Here is a 20,829-nt window from a genome sequence, read left to right as displayed (position 1 = left end):
CTTCTGTTTTGTTTTGTGTCTGAGGTCTCGCTAAAGGACAAGTCACATTCTCAAATCTTGTGGACTTTTTGTCAAAATCAGCTTAATATTCACCCATGATATTGAAAATATTTTCGGTGAGAGTGCGATACCCTCTCTGTACCCCAAATCAACAAACACTAAGCAGCAGTCATTTCTCCATCTTGTACTTGAGTTTCAACCATTTGAAAACACTTGCATAACTTGTGTTTTTTGTACTGTAATTTCAACTTTTTTAGGAGTAGATGTCACTGGTGACCCCTCTGTTTCCCTTGATGAAAGTTTTGTCTAAACATTTGTTTTCAGCTTGTGTATGACTCACATTCGTGTTTGCATAAGCATATAATCTTTGCACAAAATGCAAAAACACATGCAAGTCAGAGTTTTACCTCACTAAAACGAGCTCTTGGGTTTGCGCTTCATCTGAAGATTTGCCCTCATGTGAATAGTATTATCCATCATGTTAGAAGTGAACATTAACTCTGCGGATGAAGAAAAGCTTTTGAATGCATACGAGTCACGGTTTTTGTGTTTTGCTCTTTTAGGGACTCATCCAATGAGTCTGGGGCGACAGATGCTGTGGGTTTAAGTATGAGCATGAGTGAGATGGAAGATCCAGAGGTGAAAGGCAAGAAGAAGAGAGGGAGGCCTGGAAAACAAGCACCGGTATGAGTCTGTGTTAAGTGGAGTGAGTGTTACGAAAGAGAAAATGAGTGAGAAAAAACAGTTAAAGGGATAATTTATAGATTTTTAAGCGGGTGTGGGGAGTTGGTACAGGTGAGCAATGTGTACATTGCTATATGAGTTTGGATTCTTTATACTCTGAAACAGATATATTGTACATATTATTATATCATAGTATTTATAGTATTTTGTCCTCTATTATTCTATCTATGTTTATTTTCTGGATGCTTGCAGTACTTTGCCTTTTTTTGTTTCCACCTATTGTGTTTATTGTATATTTTATGTATGCACCAAAAGCCAAAGCAAATTCCTTGTAAGTTAAATCTTACTGGGATTCTGATTTGTTTCTCCCTGTGTTACTGATATTTCTGTCTGCACAGGCGTCCAATAAAAAGCCTCGGAAGTCACCGACGGACAAGGCTATGGGCATAGCGAGAGGGCGAGGGAAAGCCAACGGTGTTGCTCAACATAATGGAGACGGCGGAGATCCCGTCACTCTATTTGAAGTGGTCAAACTGGGCAAGAGTGCCATGCAGGTGGGTGGATATAGTTTACTCATAATATACTGCGTTATTCCTCTAAAGTAGTCAGTAGTTTTTTTTCTTGCTGATATCTTACAAGAACTATATTTCACTTAAGTTTAATTAATCAAAACTTTGGCTGAGCTCATGTCAGTCCCCTGTACAGTGGCTCCAATTTGCAGTAAGAGTCCAGCCCCCAGGCTTTGAGAATCCTAAACTTCTCCTTCGACTCCAAAAAATGTAGCAGGATTTAAGGACAAATGTTAATTTTATTTTTTAACTAAATCCAAGTACTGCCCCTGTTGTTTTAGTTTTTTTTTCTTCTATATAAAATAAGTTTTCCAATGAAGAAATACAAATCTCACTGTTGTGATTGTGTGTATGTGTGTGTGTGTGTGTGTGTGTGTGTGTGTGTAGTCTGTGGTGGACGAGTGGATCGAGTCGTATAAACAGGACAGAGACTTGGCGCTGCTGGACCTCATCAATTTCTTCATCCAGTGCTCAGGGTGCAAAGGTGAGAGCAGTGAAACTTTTGCATCTTAGTGTCACCGCATCAATCATTACTGAAGTCACTCATTCTCTGTTCAGGTGTCAAACTCCTGCAATAACAAAACTAAATCCGATTTAAATCCTGTCGTTGTTGTTCGGTAAACAGGCACCGTGAGGATTGAGATGTTCAGGAACATGCAGAACGCCGAGATCATCCGCAAGATGACTGAGGAGTTTGATGAGGTAACGACTTCAGACAGAAAGTCATAAATGTTTCTGTGAAACTTTTGTCATGTAACTCGATGCAAGGATGTAGCTGTAATTTTCTTTTTTTTTTTTACTCAACAGCAGCAGTACTTTCACACAATGATTAATCTCTTTAGCTTTTTTGCAATGTAATTAAAGAACTAGATGTCTCACAAAAGCCATTTCTTTATAATTTCTTTTTTTAACAGCTACACTCAGTATTTAAAAAAAGTATTTTATTTTAATATTTGTAGGTGTAAAATGTAGAAGCCCAAACAAGAGTTTGTCCCAAATGAGAGAATATTTTGTCTCAAATGCAATCACTAATTCTATATAAATGTTAAACCCAAAGTATTTACTTTTACACCAGCCCAAACAAGTGGTTGTAATGCTGTATTTATGATCATATTTACGAGGCAAATATGTTGCCTTTCGATACAAACTGTGTACACAGAGTATGCTTATCTCAGGTTCTGGTTATAGCAGGAATAATCCTCCACAAAATAACAAAGGCTTCAGATGGATTTGATACCTTATCCTTAGTCTTTGTCAAAAGCTCAAAGAGGTTTCTTTTTATATTCAGTGTGAGGTTTGAAGTCTGAGCAGAAAATACAGGAAATTAGGTAACAAATGTATGCTTCTAATGTATTCCCAGAGTCCTGCACAGGGTCAAGTAACCGCCATGTAACCTGCAGAAAGTTGTGAACTGGGTAAAAAACATTTATTTAAATTCACAGGGTCAGGTGTAGCGAAAAATGAGCAAACGTTCACATTTGAATGAAATAGCACATTCAGCAGAACAGCGTAATGGCAAAATAGCATGTTTGTGCTATTTCTGTGCTGTTAAACTCAACCAGAAAATCACGATAAGCAGGCAGAATGACAAAAAAAACACGTCACTGAAAATATGTTTCTGAGCAAATACACATCTATGACAAACCATTGGATTTTTCGCATTAAATAATCTTGTGAATTATAACCCTGTTATGGTCAGAGTTTACCTATTTGAGCAGAAAAGGACCAAAATTTCTTTAACTTTGACACAGAAGTGAATGATGGGATAATCTGACAATTCAGTACCTGCAAGAAAACAGCTTTTTGCACAAAAACACTCGAGCAGGAAGAATGCTCACCAACACAGACGCTTGCACCAGAGCTCATTTTAAAAATAATAACATTGTTTCTCTGATGACTGTGTTTCTGTCAACAGGACAGCGGCGATTATCCTCTCACCATGCCAGGGCCCATGTGGAAGAAGTTTCGCTACAACTTCTGTGAGTTTATCAGCGTCTTGATTCGCCAGTGTCAGTACAGCATCATCTACGACGAGTACATGATGGATACGGTGATCTCGCTCCTCACCGGGCTGTCGGACTCTCAAGTGCGAGCCTTCAGACACACCTCCACATTAGCAGGTAACGACTCTGGCTTTATGAGGACAGCAACAGTTTTTCTCACTACAATGAGACATTTATTTGTACAGCACGTTGCAGAGCAATAATTAGAATTACACACACTTCCACATTGGCCGGAAGTGAATGATAATGCTAATGTTGTTGTTTTTTAAAGTGTACATTTTTAACTTTTACTTATTTCTGCATTTATCTAGTTATTTCAACATTATTTTGGTTTTTTTTTACACTATTTATTTGTTATGTATTTATTTATTTATGCATTTACTTTGGCTTTTTTAAAAAAAAAAAAAAAAAAAATCAATTTCTTTCCATATTGATTTCTTCTTGGATGTACTGGATTTAATTTATTTAACTTATTTGATAGTTTAAAGTCATTGTTCATCTTCTGTAATCCCTGTCGAGTAAACTTGATATCATACAGTTAAAACTTTACTCGCAGGTACATGTCAAATCAGAATATTTCCTCTGAGGGAAAAGTCTAAAGCATATGAGCATGCATTTATTACTGAGCCTTATTTGTGCATTTCTGTCTCTGCATAGCGATGAAGCTGATGACAGCGCTCGTGAATGTGGCGTTAAACCTGAGCATTCACCAGGACAACACGCAGAGACAGTACGAGGCTGAGAGGAACAAGATAGCCGGCAAACGAGCCAACGAGAAGCTGGAGCTGCTGCTACAGAAAAGGAAGGAGGTGAGCTGGTGTTTGAAGTTACTCTTCACATTTGATACTAGATTTCAGAATCGAAACCTTTTTTGTGCAGACCTTTCATGCATGGAGCTGAAATTATTAATCAGCTTAATGTATTATGGTTTGTTATATTAAGCAAGCAAGCAAAACTTTATTTCTAGCACATTTTATAACAGATGGGAGCACAATGTGCTGCACAAAGTGTGAGGTACAGGTTACAGGCACACGACAAACCCTTTAACTGACCATAAACGTGAATCAAATCCATTAAATATAAAAAAGTCATAGAATAATAATTAAGATGGTAAATAAACCAATAAAAGAGAAAAAGACTGAGTAAGAATTGATTAAAAAATAAAAATAAAACTAGGTACAATAAATAATAAAATTAGACCCTAAAAAGAGGATGATACATATTAATTAAAATGGAAAAAATAACAAAAAATAGAATAAAATAAGATAAATTGACCAAAAAAGGATAACACAGGAGTAAAACCAATAATACAAGATTAAACAGTAGATAAACAAATCAACCAGTTAAAGTAAAAACACACCTAAATTAAAACCAATAAAATAAATACAATAAAATGATTCAAATAGTCGAGCCATTAGGATAGCAGCTGCTGTCGCTGTTTAGCTTGTTCTCATATTGCATCATCTCAATGTTTTGTCCACAGTCTTGCCCAAAATGATCTCTTTTCCTCTGTGCAGCTTCAAGAAAACCAAGATGAAATAGAGAATATGATGAACTCCATCTTCAAGGGAATCTTTGTGCATCGCTACAGGTACACTGTGTTTATTGATCTGATCGTTGCTTTTTACAGTTTTTTTGTTTAGTTGGTTATAGTGATGGTGACCACACAAAAAAAAGATAAAGTTACACTTACCATCAAGACTGAGCAGCCTGATAAGACTGATAATAATTATGATGGATGGTGATTGTACTTTTTGTTTTCCAGGGATGCCATCGCTGAAATCCGAGCCATCTGTATTGAGGAAATCGGAGTGTGGATGAAGATGTACAGTGATGCTTTTCTTAATGATAGTTACCTGAAATATGTTGGCTGGACACTACATGATAGGGTAAGCACACAGTCGCACCACCTCTCTGTTTAGTTGTTTTTTTCCTCACATTTCTTCAAGACCTGGTTGATATTTTGGTGCTCCACAGCTTCCTTGATTCAATGGGTGTGATGATGTTTATACAAAGACAGAATGTTACACCTTTAGCCCACCAGGATCAGATTTTAACCGTCTCTCTCTCTCACTTTCAGCAAGGAGAGGTGCGTCTGAAGTGCCTGAAGGCTCTGCAGAACCTGTACACAAACAGAGAACTGTTCCCCAAATTAGAGCTGTTCACCAACCGCTTTAAGGTAACACCTGCAAGAGTGGAAATCACAATCCTGGGTGCTTTTTAAGCTAGGCACACACTTTATGATTTGAGAGTTTTAGATAGGGCTGGAGCCAAATATTCGGATATTCTTTAATTGGTAGGTATTCGATTTTCAATTTAGGCCTTCGGAAAGCCTTTTTTTTTTTTCTTTTTTTTTGCAAAGGCTGCTGCTTCTGTCACACACACAGTGACAAATGATCATTTTACCCAGCGGTTACATTTAACAGACTAATATACATTACTGGATGCAGATTATTGTACTGATAACTGAATTTTTTTTTAAACTTGACAAACTATAAAGTGTCGCAATCACTGACAAGCAGGATCTCTCTCATGTAACACTGAAGCTCTGAGGCGCACGGTCTCTCTCTCTCAATCGGGTCAGAAACAGCTCAAACTGTAGAGTGTTTGTTTTCGAATTGGTGATTTGTGTTGTGTTTCTGCTTATGTCTGTGTTTTCTTTCCTTGTTAAATTCTGTCTGTTTTGACAGGATCGTATCGTATCAATGACGCTGGATAAGGAGTATGACGTTGCTGTGGAGGCCATCAGACTGGTTACACTCATCCTGCAGTGAGTTACTTCAACATTTTTAACCGTTTTACAACTATTTCCAAGTTTAAAAAAAAGTCAGAGGAGACACTTAGGTCTGTTTTTAAATGTTTTCTTTCTTTTCTTGTGATTATCTGTTGCAGGGGCAGTGAAGACGCCTTATCCAATGAGGACTGTGAGAATGTGTATCACCTGGTTTACTCTGCCCACCGACCAGTCGCAGTAGCTGCTGGAGAGTTCCTGCACAGGAAGTGAGTCTATCCTCATATTTCTCATAATTTATCTTGAATTAGTTCTGGTTTAAAATAATGATAATCTTGACTTTTAGTCAGCTCTTATTTGTCATCTTATAGTGGTTTCAAATGCATGTCTTATTTGCCTTATTTCACTGCCTTTCCTCCTCTTCACTCTTGTCTTCTGTCTATTCCCCTTTTGTACATTTCACTCTCCTCTTTTCCATCTCTCTCTTTCAATCTTGCTCTCCCCCTCTGCTTCTCTCTCTGTCAGGTTGTTCAGTCGTCATGATCCGCAGGCAGAAGAGGCGCTGGCTAAGCGCAGAGGGAGGAGCAGTCCCAACGGAAATCTCATCCGCATGCTGGTGCTCTTCTTTCTGGAGAGCGAGGTAATACATAATTCACACATGACAAATAATACATCCAGAGGATGCACAAATGTGCTTTTCAGGGTTTTTTTTCTGTTTTTAAATAATTATTTGATATTGAGTGTTGGGTTGAGTTTGGTAAAAACCCCGAAACTGGCACATTTGCATCACTGGGGACACACTAAACTATATCAATAATGAGAAAAAAAAATCCTCGTCAGGTTGACCTGTCGTGGTTGACAGTGAATCTTTTGTGACATACGTATCGCCATCTTTGTAGCTGATTAAAACTTCTAGATTTCATCTATAAAATATTTCACACAATGCCTACAAAACCTGATGGATGATGTACTAAGTGTCTCTGTGTGTGTGAAGCTCCATGAGCATGCAGCCTACCTGGTGGACTCGCTGTGGGAGAGCTCTCAGGAGCTGCTGAAAGACTGGGAGTGTATGACTGAACTTCTGCTGGAGGAGCCTGTGCAGGGAGAGGAGGGTGAGACACACACACACACACACACACACACACACACACACACACACACACTGCTCTTATTCTCTCTTTAAGCCTGTCAAATATCGTTTACTTAATATCGAGCATGTCATCACAGATGAAAACCAGGTTGTAGAGATGATGCCGTGACATCGTACTCATTGAAACAATGATCTCTGATTCTGACCTTTGCTGACAATGTGATTTTTTTTCTCTTTCTTCTTTTTATCTGTCACTTTCTCTCTCTTCTACGTGTCCCTGCAGTGTTGTCAGACAGACAAGAGAGCGCTCTGATCGAGCTGACAGTGTGCACCATCCGACAGGCAGCGGAGGCACATCCACCTGTTGGCAGAGGCACCGGCAAACGGGTAGGTTCAAAAAATACACGCAATACTTTCAGATACCACTTTGAATTGCTCATGAGTTTAGTCGAAGGTGAAAATGATGTGATGAGAAAACAGGTGGATGCTTATACCCTCATGTGGAGGATTAAGCTGTCTAAATTTAGATCTGAAGAAGAGATATTTAAATGACTGTGCTCCAAAACGTTATGTTTGACAGGAGATCAAGTTGACGAATATCTTTAGTCAGTTTCTTTTTAACGATGAGAGTAAAAGCAGCTGCTAGATTAATTCAGCCGCTTTCAAATCTCAAACAAACATCAACCCTAAGAATATCAGATCTTGCTAAGTTTGTCAAAATAATAATGGCACCAACTGAACAGTGTGTGCTTGTTTGTATATTGGTTTATTTCTGTATTTATTTAATAGTTTCTGAAAGCACAATGTCTGGGTAGGAAACAGAAAGCTGATTTATTTTCTACACATGAATAACGTTCCTTGTCATTTTTCTGCCTATTTTCACACCTCATATAATATTTGACCTGAAGTTTTGTGTCTGCTTGTCCAGGTGCTGACAGCGAAGGAGAGGAAGACCCAGATAGACGATAAGAACAAACTGACAGAGCACTTCATCATGGCTCTGCCCATGCTTCTGTCCAAGGTAAGACCTTCCTCAAGTCCATCGTGAAGCCAGCGGCAGAGACACTGATGAATGAGTGGGCTGGGCGACTGATCTGTTTGTCGAAATAATTGATTGGATTGTTACTTATGTAGTCACGAGAAGTGATATTGAATGTATGCCACTCCGGACAAGTGTGCCTGCCAAATAATTTAAATGTAATCGACCATTTTGCTAAGTGGGAAGCAGAAACAAAGTTGATTGATGGGTATCTCATCTCTTCTCTGCCTCTTTATGTTTGCTTGTGACTTTTTTATTCTTTATCTAATTCTCCTCTTTTCATCTCCTTCTCCACAGTACCAGGCAGACTCGGAGAAGGTAGCCAACCTGCTGCAGATCCCTCAGTTCTTCGACCTGGACGTGTACAGCGCCGGGCGCATGGAGAAGCACCTGGACGCCCTGCTGAAGCAGATCCGGCTAGTGGTGGAGAAGCACATCGAGATGGATGTGCTGGAGGCCTGCAGTAAGACCTACAGCATCCTCTGCTCCGAAGAGTACACCATCATGAACCGCGTGGACATCGCCCGCTCGCAGCTCATCGACGAGATGACGGATCGCTTCGCGCACTCTGTCGAAGAGCTGCTGCAGGAGGTATGACGGGATGAGAGGCGGGAGTTAGTTCAGAAAGGACGGGTGAAAGTAACTATGTCTGTGTATTTTATTATTCGTAATGATCAGTGAGGGAGTCAATAAGTCAATCAGTAATCAAAAAGGAAATGTAGCCAAATCGAAGTTTAAAATAGCAATATTCCACCAAAGTCACCTTATTCCACATGTGCTACCTAAAATTATATATAATAGTTTACATTAAACAAAGCCTGTAAAAACATTCGATTCTGTGCTTCTCAGTGCAGTTGGGAAGCCATGAATAACTCGATTAAGACCAAAAAAAAAGACAAAAAATCAGTGAAACTTTGGCTGAACTGTGGGCTGCTTACTCAGGGAAGGGCAAGAACAGCTGTAATAAATATGAGTGAAACATTTATTTGGTATAGCACCTTTGCAGAAATAGACTTCTATACAAAAGCACAGTAAAAAGGACTGCAGACAGACCGTTAATCTAATAAAGGAGAATTCTGTTTGTAACGAGAGGTTGTAAAAATGTCAGCAGTAAATGTTGTACAATGGCAGTGCAGCAAAATAAAAGTATTGAAGATACAAGTCTTTATACATAGTGAGATTGATAGCTCAGCGAAATGTCTGTTTTTGGGGGCCCTTAGCTTTTTAAAAGGACTCCTGCCCAAAATAGTCCAGTAGCCCCGCTCTACACTTAGTGTCACAGAAACACAAATGATAGAGAAACACTTAACTAATGAAAATATTTGCTTTAAAAATGGGAATGTGTGGAATTTTAAACATTTTAGTGTTTTGTCAAGTGTTTGTGTTTAGGTGAGTAGAAAAATATTTGTCTAAACTTTCTGTACTGTCATGTTTTTGTTATTGTGCAGGCTGAGGAGGCCGATGATGACGATATCTACAATGTTTTATCAACACTGAAAAGACTCACAGCCTTCCACAAGTAAGACTCTCCTTACTCCTCACTGTCTGTGTGTTTAAGGCTGCAACTAATGATTACTGTCACTATAAATTAATTTATTGATTCTTAATTACTTGTTTAAGTCTCTTAAATGTTGGGAAAAAAGTCAAATGTCCATTGTAGTTTCCCAGAGCCCAACATGACAAGCATTAAAAAACAAGACATTCTGTTTACTATCAGTGGATTCTCACTGATGTGAAGATAGAACTAGAAAATTAAAGACTGGAGACTTCCTCTATCTAATGTGTCTTCCTCTTGTTTTCCGCCTCAGTGCCCACGACTTGACGCGGTGGGATTTATTTGGGAACTGCTACCGGCTGCTGAAGGCGGGCATCGAGCAGGGCTCCATGCCAGAGCAGATAGCCGTCCAGGCCCTGCAGTGCTCTCACTACTCCATCCTCTGGCAGCTGGTCAAGATCACAGAGGGGGCTCCCAGCAAGGTGCGAGACTCACCTCACTGACAGCTCTAACACGCTCAGATCTCAGTTCATCCTCAGTGGGGGGCTCAGAGTTAAGACCGCTGTGTCTGAGCGTCGGTGGCGCAGAGGGACAGGAGCTTATCTGTACCTCAGCAGAGAGGAGCAGCTTACCTGTGAAAATTCATCTCACTATCGGACCGGATGTTTCCTTCTGATTCAGGGGCTTATCCCCCAATCGATCTCATTTAACACTTAAACACCGCACAGAGGCGTCAAATCCCAAAGATGCTATTTTATAGCACACTGAAGCCCAAACCTCCAAAAGCGTTTAACTCATAATCCACTGCTGGGGAATGTCCCCCTTCCCTACAGCGCCGTATTTTAAGTTGCTAAAGTAGTAATGATTCCCCGTGTGGACCCATTCTATCCCACTTAATTTCTTCATTATTAACTAGAGCTGCAATTAAAGTCTAGTTGAGTCCGTAATTGGAAGGAAAGTTTATTTTTAAATCCCCTTTCAACAACAAGACAAACCAAAAGACAGCTAGGGAAAATACCCATAATCAGAATCAGCATTATTGACCATGTTTGTGCACATATACAAGATAGATAAAACTGTTTTCCATTGCTCACTATGTGCATGCACGGAAATAGACATCCAGCTAAAACAGTCATAATTTCCTACAGACTAAAATGACATAAACCTTGCTCATACTGGATGAGCATTACATGAGCACCTCCAGTAATTTATAATAATTGTGGAGGTTGTCTGTGATCTTTATCCTGTACAAATTTGCCATATCCATAAACTGACAAGTAACACTTCTAAAATTAAAATGACCGTTTTTCACCCAAGGCAGAGATCATATGATGATATTAATATAGCGCAAATCCACATCTTAGTGATTTGGGTTGTATTTTTTTATTTACTTTTAATTGTTTTGCAAACTTTTTTGTTTTTTTTCTCGTCCCTTTTCTGCCTCTTGCCCGGTTGAGAATGAAAAAGAACGAGAAAAAATAAGTGACTTTTAGTCCTACAGAGTGAGTCCCACACTTGGCACAAACTGCCAATAATAGTATGACATGCAGCTGTAGTTATAATGTCATTTCTCATTAAATCAATAAGAAGGAAGTTGATTTACTGTCTTTGTGGTACAGAAATAGATACTTCTGTATGTCAGTTAATAGCATTTTAGGGAATGTATTGTGTGCAGATGTAAAATTAATTATATAGGAATCATTTTTTGTCTATTTGTATTTGAAATATGCAGAATATCTTGATAAAAAATGTCCTGGGCTGACAATGTGTCAAGAATAAAAAAATAAATAAAACTGGATCATCATCATTCGATCATTGTTAGCGCTCTGTGAGGCCTCGAAATAACACGGCATCGACACGAAGTGTATTGATTCTTCTGCTGCAGTGAAGTTAGTCAGTGATTTATTGAAATCATTAAAGTTTGATCACTTCATTGTTGCTGCCTGACTGATGCTGCTGTTTAACATCGATTTCCATTAAAGTGCCTATTATACGTGACACTTGGTTAATGGTGTGTGTGTGTGTGTGTGTGTGTGCACAGGATGATCTGGTGGCTCTCAGGAGAGTGGTGAAGTCGTTCCTGGCTGTGTGCCAGCAGTGCCTGTCCAACGTCAACACACCAGTCAAAGAACAGGTAACAACACACACCTAATGTGACAGTCTGTGTAAAAAATTAGACACCACCGTCACAGTGTGTGATTTGTTATGACAGCGTGAGTGATGAAACAATTTCTTTGGCTGCTCTGTATTCTGTGTTTAGAAAATATGATTATTGTGTCAAAAAAATCTAATTGAACATTTTCAGGACTTGAATTGTTTTTCTATATTTTCTTCTGTCATTTTTCATATTATGATATTTGTTGTTTTGGAGACCAAACTTCAGTGACAGAGCAATTCTGATTGACCCATATTACAGAGGGACTAGAGAATTTTCAAATGGTTTTAACTTGAAGTGTTTTTCAATGCTTACGGATCAATTTATTTTAATGTTCTAAAAAACTAGAAAGGAAATAGAAAAAGATAATTCTTTGTCAGTCTCACAACGGGGAATTTTGCATTGTTACAGCAGCAAAGGGATATCAAGGCAAGGTATGTACAAGATAAATAGAGCAAAAAGAATGATATAATAGTGAAAAACAAGATGCATAACTAGAAATAGAAATAGGAATTAAGCAGAAAAATAGAAATACAGTGAAAACAACAGTATAAATAGTAAAAAACAAGACGTAAAACTCGACAGTAAAAAAATACTCCAATAGCACATGAAAAATAATTGCACATTGTGATAAACTGCATGTTAGTTTAAATAGGTGGAAATGTTATGTTGATGGAAATTGTGTATCTATTTCGACAGAACAGGAATGATTTCTTTGCCCTGGAACAAGAAGAATCTGCAAGCTCATATTTTATTTGTTCTGGCAGATGCATTTGGCTCCTCTCCACACTAGACAGATTTCCAGCACTTTTTATTTAATAGGGGGCGTGGTTGATGCGAAGACGGTGAAGAGGAGCGCCGTTGAGGCAGTTTCCAAATAACCACAATGGCCGCAGCTGTTGTGGAAACTAATAGAAGGCACTTTTGCTTAACTGTTAAATGAGAAGGACGGTCTATTTACGAGAAAGAAGAACAATCAACTGCACTTTGAACTTTTTTCTTGAAAAGACAGATGTTTGCCGCACTTCGGACAGGATTTGGCAGAAGTTCAACATAAATCATCTTTGCACGCTGTAGTCTGTTTCTAAGACTAAGATATTTTTGGCCTAATGTGCAGCGATGGCCATCCTCACAGGGTCAATATTCACTCAACGCTATGTCACGTGATGATAAGCCATTGATAACGCCCCCTGGAAACCGAAAATAAGCAGAAATGTTCCAGACTAGGTTCGGCAATGCCTGGCTAATACCTTCTGCTTTCACAGTCAGTCTTGAGTTTTGTTTGAAGCATTTTAATGAGAAGGGTCAATTTGTCGTTAGCAATTTCTCACAAATATACACAAACATAGAAATTATTGCTAAATATGCAATTGCAGCGTAAATATAATTAGAGCATTTACATAACTAATACAGACACAACTCTTTAAATAAATAATACAAAATGAATATAAAAATAAAACAAAAGAAAAAATAGGGAAACAAACAAACAGAACAGAAATCATCAAATGGCATTACGCTGCTGTTTTCTCCAAATATTGAAGAAAAGGTTGCCAGATGGCATCAAATAATTTCGCCAGTAAAGGTTTTGTTGTAAAAGAAACAGGTAACACTTTTTGCATCAAATCATGTTTGACTCCTCATTTGTGCCTCTTTTTCAGGCGTTCATGCTTCTCTGCGACCTGCTGATGATCTTCAGTCACCAGCTGGTTTCTGGCGGCAGGGAGGGCCTCCAGCCGCTGGTCTTCAACCCAGACAGCACTCTGCAGAACGAGCTGCTCAACTTCGTCCTGGACCACGTCTTCATCGACCAGGACGACGAGAGTCAGAGCATGGGTGAGAGCTTTTTACAGGGCAAAAGCAGGTTGTTTTTGTGACTAGATAAGAAGAGAAGAAGAGATGAACTTGTTTGAAAAATCAACAAAATGCCCTCATTCATGTGAAATTTAAATTTTCTTCGTTCCCCTCTTCATTTCTCTGCGTGTAGAGGGAGACGAGGAGGACGAGGCCAACAAGATCGAGGCTCTCCACAAAAGGAGAAATCTGCTCGCCGCTTTCTGCAAACTCATCATCTACGACATCGTAGACATGCCTGCTGCTGCCGACATCTTCAAACACTACATGAAGGTGACTGCTCATCTGTGCTTTACATCCATATCATTATAACCAACATAAAAGAGGCGATATGAATCTGATACAAACTGGAAGCCAGAAGGACAAAGGACAAAGGAAAATAAGAAAACTTAAAAACATTTAGATAACATTGAAACTGTCTCTAAAGAGGCGATTTTAAAGATAGTCTAGACTAGCAATATCTTTGATTTCCAATTATAATTTATTAATACAATATTGTCAAATTGGTGATCATTATATGTGGAAAAATAGAGGAGGAAGGAATAATCTAATACAGGTGGAATAAATGGGAAAGAAAGAATTTGTCAGATTTTCTTTACAAAATTTTGATTTTCGATTGCCGTTGTCAGTATAAATCTGTAGATGATATGAGAACAAATGTACTAAACTGTGTCATCGTGCATGTTTTTAATTGTGTTGTTTCTCTGCCTCAGTACTATAATGATTACGGCGACATCATCAAGGAGACTCTGAGTAAAACCAGACAGACGGACAAGATTCTCTGTGCCAAGACGCTCATCCTCAGTCTGCAGCAGGTGCGACATTAATAAAGACAACACTACAGGCTTCTGTACCTGCACAGCTTTCTAAGTTAGATATGTGAGTTCTCGTGTGTGCAGCCACAAACTCTTTGTCATCTTGTGTGTTGCAGCTGTTCAACGAGCTGCTGCAGGACCAGGGGCCCAACCTGGACCGGACATCGTCTCACGTCAGCGGCATCAAAGAACTGGCTCGACGCTTTGCCCTCACCTTCGGCCTGGATCAAATCAAGACCAGAGAGGCTGTTGCTACGCTGCACAAGTAAGAGCATGAGTGCTGAGTTCTGTAGGGGGCGTTAGAGAGGACTCACAGCTAGTACATAACACTTCAGATGAGATTAAAGTGAAATAAAAGACCATCAGGGGAATAGAAAGTTTGCATTTGACTGTGCTGCATTTTAGTGATGCTAAAGGAAATCTGGATATAAGTGGAGCATTTTGGGTCAGTCATGAGTGTAGAGCACAATATTTTCATATAAGCGCTTCAATAACTATAAGGGCACTCTGAGAGCACAGACTTTTCAAACGCCCAATCACGTAATGTTAACGAATGGGGGAAAACAACATTTGGATATCGCCACCTGAGAATTTAGGTTTTGAGATAATGAACTTTTAAAATTTGCATTTTAAATAGCAAACACAATATGAACCAGTTTGTTTTCGAAATAAAAAGTCAAAATGCATATAACTTAAACACCTCGTATAAAGTCAACAAGTTGTCACAGAAAAAGAATATATGAATAACTCAAAACTCTGACAAAAATGTTAGATAGAATCTTATAATTTGTTTTTTTATTTGCATTTTAAGAAAATATATGACACAATAACACTGAAGTTACTGATCACAATAGAAAAGATAGAACATACAATCATAATATAAAAATAAATAAATAATAACCTTATAATGAGAAGAACCTTATATTTTGAAGGTGATGATATCCGCTTTGTGATTCAGATCAGCTCCTAAAAGTAATGGCTTCTGTGACACTCTCCCACCACATTCATGAAAATCAGGCCAGTAGTTTTTCTGTAATCCTGCTGAAAAACAGACAAATTTACAAACAGCAACAAAAACATGACCTATGTGGTGGAGGTAACAACACTTTTTTGAGCACTTACGCTTTCTGAAATGCAAATTGGGTCCCTAAATGGCTGGAAAAAGTGAGGACTTTTTTGAATTGTTGTCATTTTCTGTCCTTGTTTGTCTCTGATGTAATGTCTCTTCCTCTCTGTCTGTCTCTCTCTCCTGTCAGGGATGGAATAGAGTTTGCATTTAAGTACCAGAATCCACGAGGAACAGAGTTTCCTCCCATCAACCTGGCCTTCCTGGAGGTTCTGAGTGAATTTTCCTCCAAACTAATCCGCCAAGACAAAAAGACAGTGTAAGTACTCCCTTCGGTCTTTTTACCTACAGCGGAAAAAAAAAATAATAATAATTTAGTTAATTATGCTAAAATGCTGCATGTCTCCTCAGCCACTCGTACCTGGAGAAGTTCATGTCAGATTCAATGTCGGAGCGTCGGGAGGACGTGTGGCTGCCGCTGATCTCCTACAGGAACAGCCTGCTGACGGGAGGAGACGAGGACCACATGTCTGTCACATCGGGCTCCAGCAGCAAGGCGGGTTCAGTCCGCAGCAAGAAGGGACGACCGCCGATACACAAGAAACGCATCGAGGGTGAGATGAGATGATGAGGGTTACTTGGTTATGCGGGTTGACTTTGCAGCACTGAATCTTTTCCCCGTTGTTGTGTTACTGACTCTGTGGATGCTGTTTATTTTCAGAGGAGAGTAGTGTCGAGGGCTCGTGGATGTTACGTAATGACACTCTTCAGACACCGGGAGCGCTGCAGACCCCTCAACTCACCTCAACAGTCCTCAGAGAGAACAGACCAGCAGAACACATGCCCGACCCCGACTCAGAACCCGGATCAGAGAACGACTACGTACACAAGTGAGTGTGTGCACGATGAAAATACAAACACACATTAAAATGTTTTTTAAATTTATTCACTGTTGTCGAAGTGGAGGATGTTGAGCTTCTGTTTGTCTTCAGTCCGCAGATGCAGATGTCGTGGCTCGGCCAGCAGAAGATGGAGGAGGTGAGCAGGAAGGACCGGACGGGCATGAACTACATCAAATCACGCAGCAATCAGGGCGTCCGGCAGACCGTGTAAGTAGAAGACTTCTTACCTTAAACGTGTTTTATGTCAGTCCTCTGTTAAACTAGAGAGCCACCATCCATCAAAAAAAAGACAATAAATAGCGTGTTTTTTGTCTTTGCCTGAATGACATTTCCCATCAGGCGTGGGTTGATGGAGGATGACGCAGAGCCCATCTTTGAGGACGTGATGATGTCATCGCGGGGCCAGCTGGAGGACATGAACGAGGAGTTTGAAGACACTATGGTGATCGATCTGGTCAGTCCCGTCACTCTCTCACCACATTTGTGAAATCCTAAACGCAATAACGATGAATAGTAAAAATCTTTTTAAAATTAAAAAAAAAAAAACAAAATCAGTTATTTTTCTTTAAATTAAATGTCCTGATTGTGGCTTTTCTACTTTCCAGCCGCCATCGAGGAACAGACGCGAAAGAGCGGAATTAAGACCGGACTTCTTTGACTCCGCAGCGATGATTGAGGACGAGTCGGTGAGTAAAAACTTAAGTCCGAGAATTTGACTCAAAAAACTCAAAGCCGAACCGTTTAGTTACATAATTGTGTATATCAACACAAATTAATTTGTGACTATATGTCTCCAGCCTCTGAAATGTTTGTGTTTGCTATTTTATCTTATTTTTTTATTTTTCATTTTACTGGATATTACAGTAAACTGAATATCTTCTAACAAAACAAACAAATTTGGCCTTTGACATATTGTGATGGACTTAACTTATTTTACTACTTTTGGATCAAATAATTAATCAAGAATATTATAAGCAATAATTAAAAAAAAACATTAAATGGAAACTATCATTTTTTATATCTGATTTTCAAGCCACAACATGTAGAAAGTGAAATTTTCAACTGTGGCAGCCCCAATATGCCGCAGTATTTTTGGCGTCTGGTCTATTTCCTGTATTATTTTAGTAATAGCTCAGTATCACTGCTGGACGAGCACACTCATACACACACACAAGCAGGCAGATGGAGACAGAAGATTTAGCTGTGTGTGATTGGAAAAGAGCAGCCTGGCAGAAATTCTTTTAGTCTGCTACGTCACCCCTGCACCTTGTTCAAAAATGGATTTTGGATTTAATTCCAGGTACCATAACTGTTACGGTATTGGTTCAAATGTGAACGGTGCGCAACCCTACCAGTACCCCATACTGGTAATCAGACAGATACTGTGCAGACAGCCATGCGTACTGCTTACTGCAGGGTAGCAGCTGAGATATATCGTTGTCTGACAGTCGCTCTCCTCTCCATCGTTGCAGGGTTTCAGCATGCCGATGTTCTGATCTGGGAAGAGGCAAAGATCCTGAGATGAGGATCCACATCAGGAGTAAACAGAAGAGGGGGGGGGTTGGGACATCTAACCCAGATAACCTGCCATTCAAACTCTTAAGAAGAAGAAAAAAACATTGTTGAAGTACTTTTCTCTTTCTATAAGACATGATGGAAGGATGTTTGTCAAGTGGATCTGCTGAAAGATCCCGCATCGGCTGGATCTCACCTGGAAGTGTGAAGCGAGGATCGGCTCTGTTCTTTCAGGCGTGGGCCAGAGGATCCAGAATATTCTCCAGAATCTAGTGCGGATTATTCAAGAGCTTCGTCTTGCTCCAAATCCTCCTCCTTTCGAGCCTGTTGGTTTAGCGGTAGCACTGATGGCTAAGTAATCGTGCTGCCGGCCGACGAGTACTCGCAGTTTTTACGGTTCCCCGATAACACAGATGTACAGTTGTTTGGTTCCGCTCCCGATCAGCAGCACAGAGCAGCGTAACACTCTGTACAGCCCCCCCTTCTTTTTGGTGTCGCACTTCGAACCGTTGGTCAAATCCAACACAAAGGAGATCTCAATACTAAGTGTTCTATATCTTTGCTCTTATTACCGCCCACCGACCCCTCTTCCTCTCTCTGTTCGCCATCCGAGTCCTTGTATGTGGTGGTGCTGGTGTGTGATGTGTGTGTGTAAAGTGTCGGTGGTGATGATGGTCGAGTAGTCGCACACGCACACTGAGGTCAACAGCTGTAGAGTGACTTGGCGGAAGTGATGTAACTGTCTTGTGTGTGTGATGTCAAAGCAAAAAGTGTTGTCATTTGACGGCGAAGCCACCTCTCCCCTCCCCGCCCCCCTCGCAACCGACCTCGGACAGAAGCCTCCACCCTCTCAGATCTCGGAAAACGTTCTGCACACACACACATAAACACACACCCTTGAATAACGGCGTTTTGAAGTTAAAAAGTTTTAAAAAAAAGACAATAAACATATTTTGAATTCTGTAGCTTTAGTACTAAAGTTTTAAATCAAGTGTGTTTTTGTTTTTGTCTGATGTTTGTACAGCCTTTTCTTGAATATGTATCTTGTTTGTTGCCAAATTGTGGCCTACATACTTACAGTATATTCCAGCCCCGTCCCCTACACCTGTATCTCATATCTAATGGTTACCAAGCTCAGATTGTTGCTATGGAAAACCAGTTTTTAAGCGCTGTATGGTCTGATTGTAATCGTTTCACAGTTCAGTATTACGGCAGGTCATCTCTTCAATTTGTTCATTTTACAAATTAAGTTTTCACACCCGCCTTCAGTGTTAACTGATCCAAGAAGTTGCAGATTTGTTGTTATCATCGTTCAAATCCAGTACAGTGACGGATTTCTATGTCTGACAGATTTGTTTGAATGTGTTTTGAATGTTTCCAGCCATATCGTCGTTCACCCACCGTCGGTTAATCAATCATTTACCTTCTCCCTCGGCTGGCTTGGCAGTCCTGTAAATATCAGAGACAATTGGATCTTTTCTGCAGTGCAGTTGACATCAGTTGCCCTAAAATGCTCTAAAAGCCTGTTTTTTTTTCTGTGAACCTAAATTCTTTCTAATAAAATAAAATCTGTAATCGATTTATGGACCAGTGTTTGTGTGCAACTTTGTTTCACAACCTCAGTTTGGCTCAAAACAGCTGTTGTCAACTTTCAGCTTTGCTGAAGTTTTTATAGTGGACTTTTAACTTTATAGCGCAAGTCAAACAGTTTATGTTTGACTTTAAAAACAGTTGTTATATTTGACAAAACAATTCTTAACACATGGTTCATTTTAACCCATTAAAACCTGGAAGTACATCAGTGTTGTTGTGCTGCGTTCAGATGCCTTATATTCCAGTTTTGCCAATATATTCCCCTAAATCCTACACACAGGAGCATATAGGTTTATTTCTCCTCAAAACATGACAAAAATTCAGTCAGCAAATTTCAAGAGACTGGTAAAGGGTGACAAGAAACAACCTGAAACAAGAGAGAGGGATAGAAAGAAAATGTTAAAAAAATTAAATAAATTAAAAAATTAATAAAAAAGGTAAAATGTTCAGAAACTATATTTTTTGATGATTAGATTATATATTCAAAATACAAAAAAGATATTTTTTTACTTGTCTTTTTAAAAAAATTTACCTTTTTGCTAATTTTTAGGTAACTTTTTAATAATTTCTTGCTAATTTTTAGGTCAATTATTTTTGAATTTCTCATTGGCTTTTTTTTCTTTTTTTTTTTATAATTTATTTTTTAATTAAACCAGTTTGCCCAGGTTTCAAAGGGTTAAAAGATGAATTTAACAGTTGAAATGGATGTTCCACAACAACCAAGCAAACTTAAGTGGGTTAACGTTTAGTTAAGAATATTTTGATAGCTGTAAAACAGTGTTTAAGATAAAAATGTTACAGCTGATCAGAAATTATCTTGTAATTTCAGCTGATTTAAGATGAGATGTCAAATTTCCCCGTTACCAAGGTGACGGTTAATTGGGAGTCGTCACTTCCTGGAGTCTCCAATGGTTTCCGAGCAACCGCAGGATGACTGGGCTGGCGGTCAAATCCAGAGCACGGCGTTTTTAATTTTATTTATTTATTTTTTCCCACCATGACATCTCCCTGTCGGGCTGCTTGCGTACTTCAGAGGCTCTGGTAGGTGGATTTTGTTACTTTTGGACAGAGACAGGCTACATTTCTCCCTAGTTTCCAGTCTTTATGCTAAGCTAACAACCGGCCGCTAGCTAGCAGAACCGTTAGCATATTTGCCACACAAACGCTTGTGATATTAGCTTAATTTTCTCACCTAGCTGACGTTATCTCTGGGTAAGAAAGTGGTTATGTGTATTATATTTGCATACATTTTTAAAAACACTTTTTGTGCATTTTATTTGAACATTTCAGTTCTGAATGACCGAGTTTCGCCGCCAAATTT

General features: G+C 39.3%; 1 protein-coding gene across 1 annotated transcript in view; it reads left to right on the top strand.

Moving 5' to 3' along the window:
• The window catches only part of stag1a (stromal antigen 1a), a 56,493-nt gene extending 37,019 nt beyond the window's left edge, over positions 1 to 19,474 (top strand). The window contains exons 3-32 of the mRNA XM_042500589.1: positions 564 to 684; positions 1,083 to 1,238; positions 1,641 to 1,737; positions 1,879 to 1,955; positions 3,169 to 3,373; positions 3,914 to 4,065; positions 4,774 to 4,847; positions 5,022 to 5,145; positions 5,337 to 5,435; positions 5,947 to 6,026; positions 6,149 to 6,256; positions 6,513 to 6,627; positions 6,982 to 7,099; positions 7,361 to 7,464; positions 8,006 to 8,098; positions 8,414 to 8,707; positions 9,565 to 9,635; positions 9,925 to 10,093; positions 11,653 to 11,745; positions 13,425 to 13,599; positions 13,751 to 13,890; positions 14,331 to 14,432; positions 14,549 to 14,697; positions 15,689 to 15,817; positions 15,910 to 16,112; positions 16,220 to 16,388; positions 16,491 to 16,607; positions 16,740 to 16,854; positions 17,006 to 17,086; positions 17,873 to 19,474. Coding sequence (XP_042356523.1) covers positions 564 to 684; positions 1,083 to 1,238; positions 1,641 to 1,737; positions 1,879 to 1,955; positions 3,169 to 3,373; positions 3,914 to 4,065; positions 4,774 to 4,847; positions 5,022 to 5,145; positions 5,337 to 5,435; positions 5,947 to 6,026; positions 6,149 to 6,256; positions 6,513 to 6,627; positions 6,982 to 7,099; positions 7,361 to 7,464; positions 8,006 to 8,098; positions 8,414 to 8,707; positions 9,565 to 9,635; positions 9,925 to 10,093; positions 11,653 to 11,745; positions 13,425 to 13,599; positions 13,751 to 13,890; positions 14,331 to 14,432; positions 14,549 to 14,697; positions 15,689 to 15,817; positions 15,910 to 16,112; positions 16,220 to 16,388; positions 16,491 to 16,607; positions 16,740 to 16,854; positions 17,006 to 17,086; positions 17,873 to 17,896 — 3,754 coding nt within the window. The 3' untranslated portion in view covers positions 17,897 to 19,474. The remainder of the gene's footprint in view (positions 1 to 563; positions 685 to 1,082; positions 1,239 to 1,640; positions 1,738 to 1,878; positions 1,956 to 3,168; positions 3,374 to 3,913; positions 4,066 to 4,773; positions 4,848 to 5,021; positions 5,146 to 5,336; positions 5,436 to 5,946; positions 6,027 to 6,148; positions 6,257 to 6,512; positions 6,628 to 6,981; positions 7,100 to 7,360; positions 7,465 to 8,005; positions 8,099 to 8,413; positions 8,708 to 9,564; positions 9,636 to 9,924; positions 10,094 to 11,652; positions 11,746 to 13,424; positions 13,600 to 13,750; positions 13,891 to 14,330; positions 14,433 to 14,548; positions 14,698 to 15,688; positions 15,818 to 15,909; positions 16,113 to 16,219; positions 16,389 to 16,490; positions 16,608 to 16,739; positions 16,855 to 17,005; positions 17,087 to 17,872) is intronic.
• The last annotated feature ends 1,355 nt before the right edge of the window (positions 19,475 to 20,829 follow it).

Source organism: Plectropomus leopardus, chromosome 14, assembly GCF_008729295.1.
Source record: "Plectropomus leopardus isolate mb chromosome 14, YSFRI_Pleo_2.0, whole genome shotgun sequence".
In the NCBI taxonomy this organism is placed as follows: domain Eukaryota; kingdom Metazoa; phylum Chordata; class Actinopteri; order Perciformes; family Serranidae; genus Plectropomus; species Plectropomus leopardus.
The sequence above is the reverse complement of the archived record's forward strand: the minus strand, read 5'-3'. Positions and strand labels throughout refer to the sequence as shown.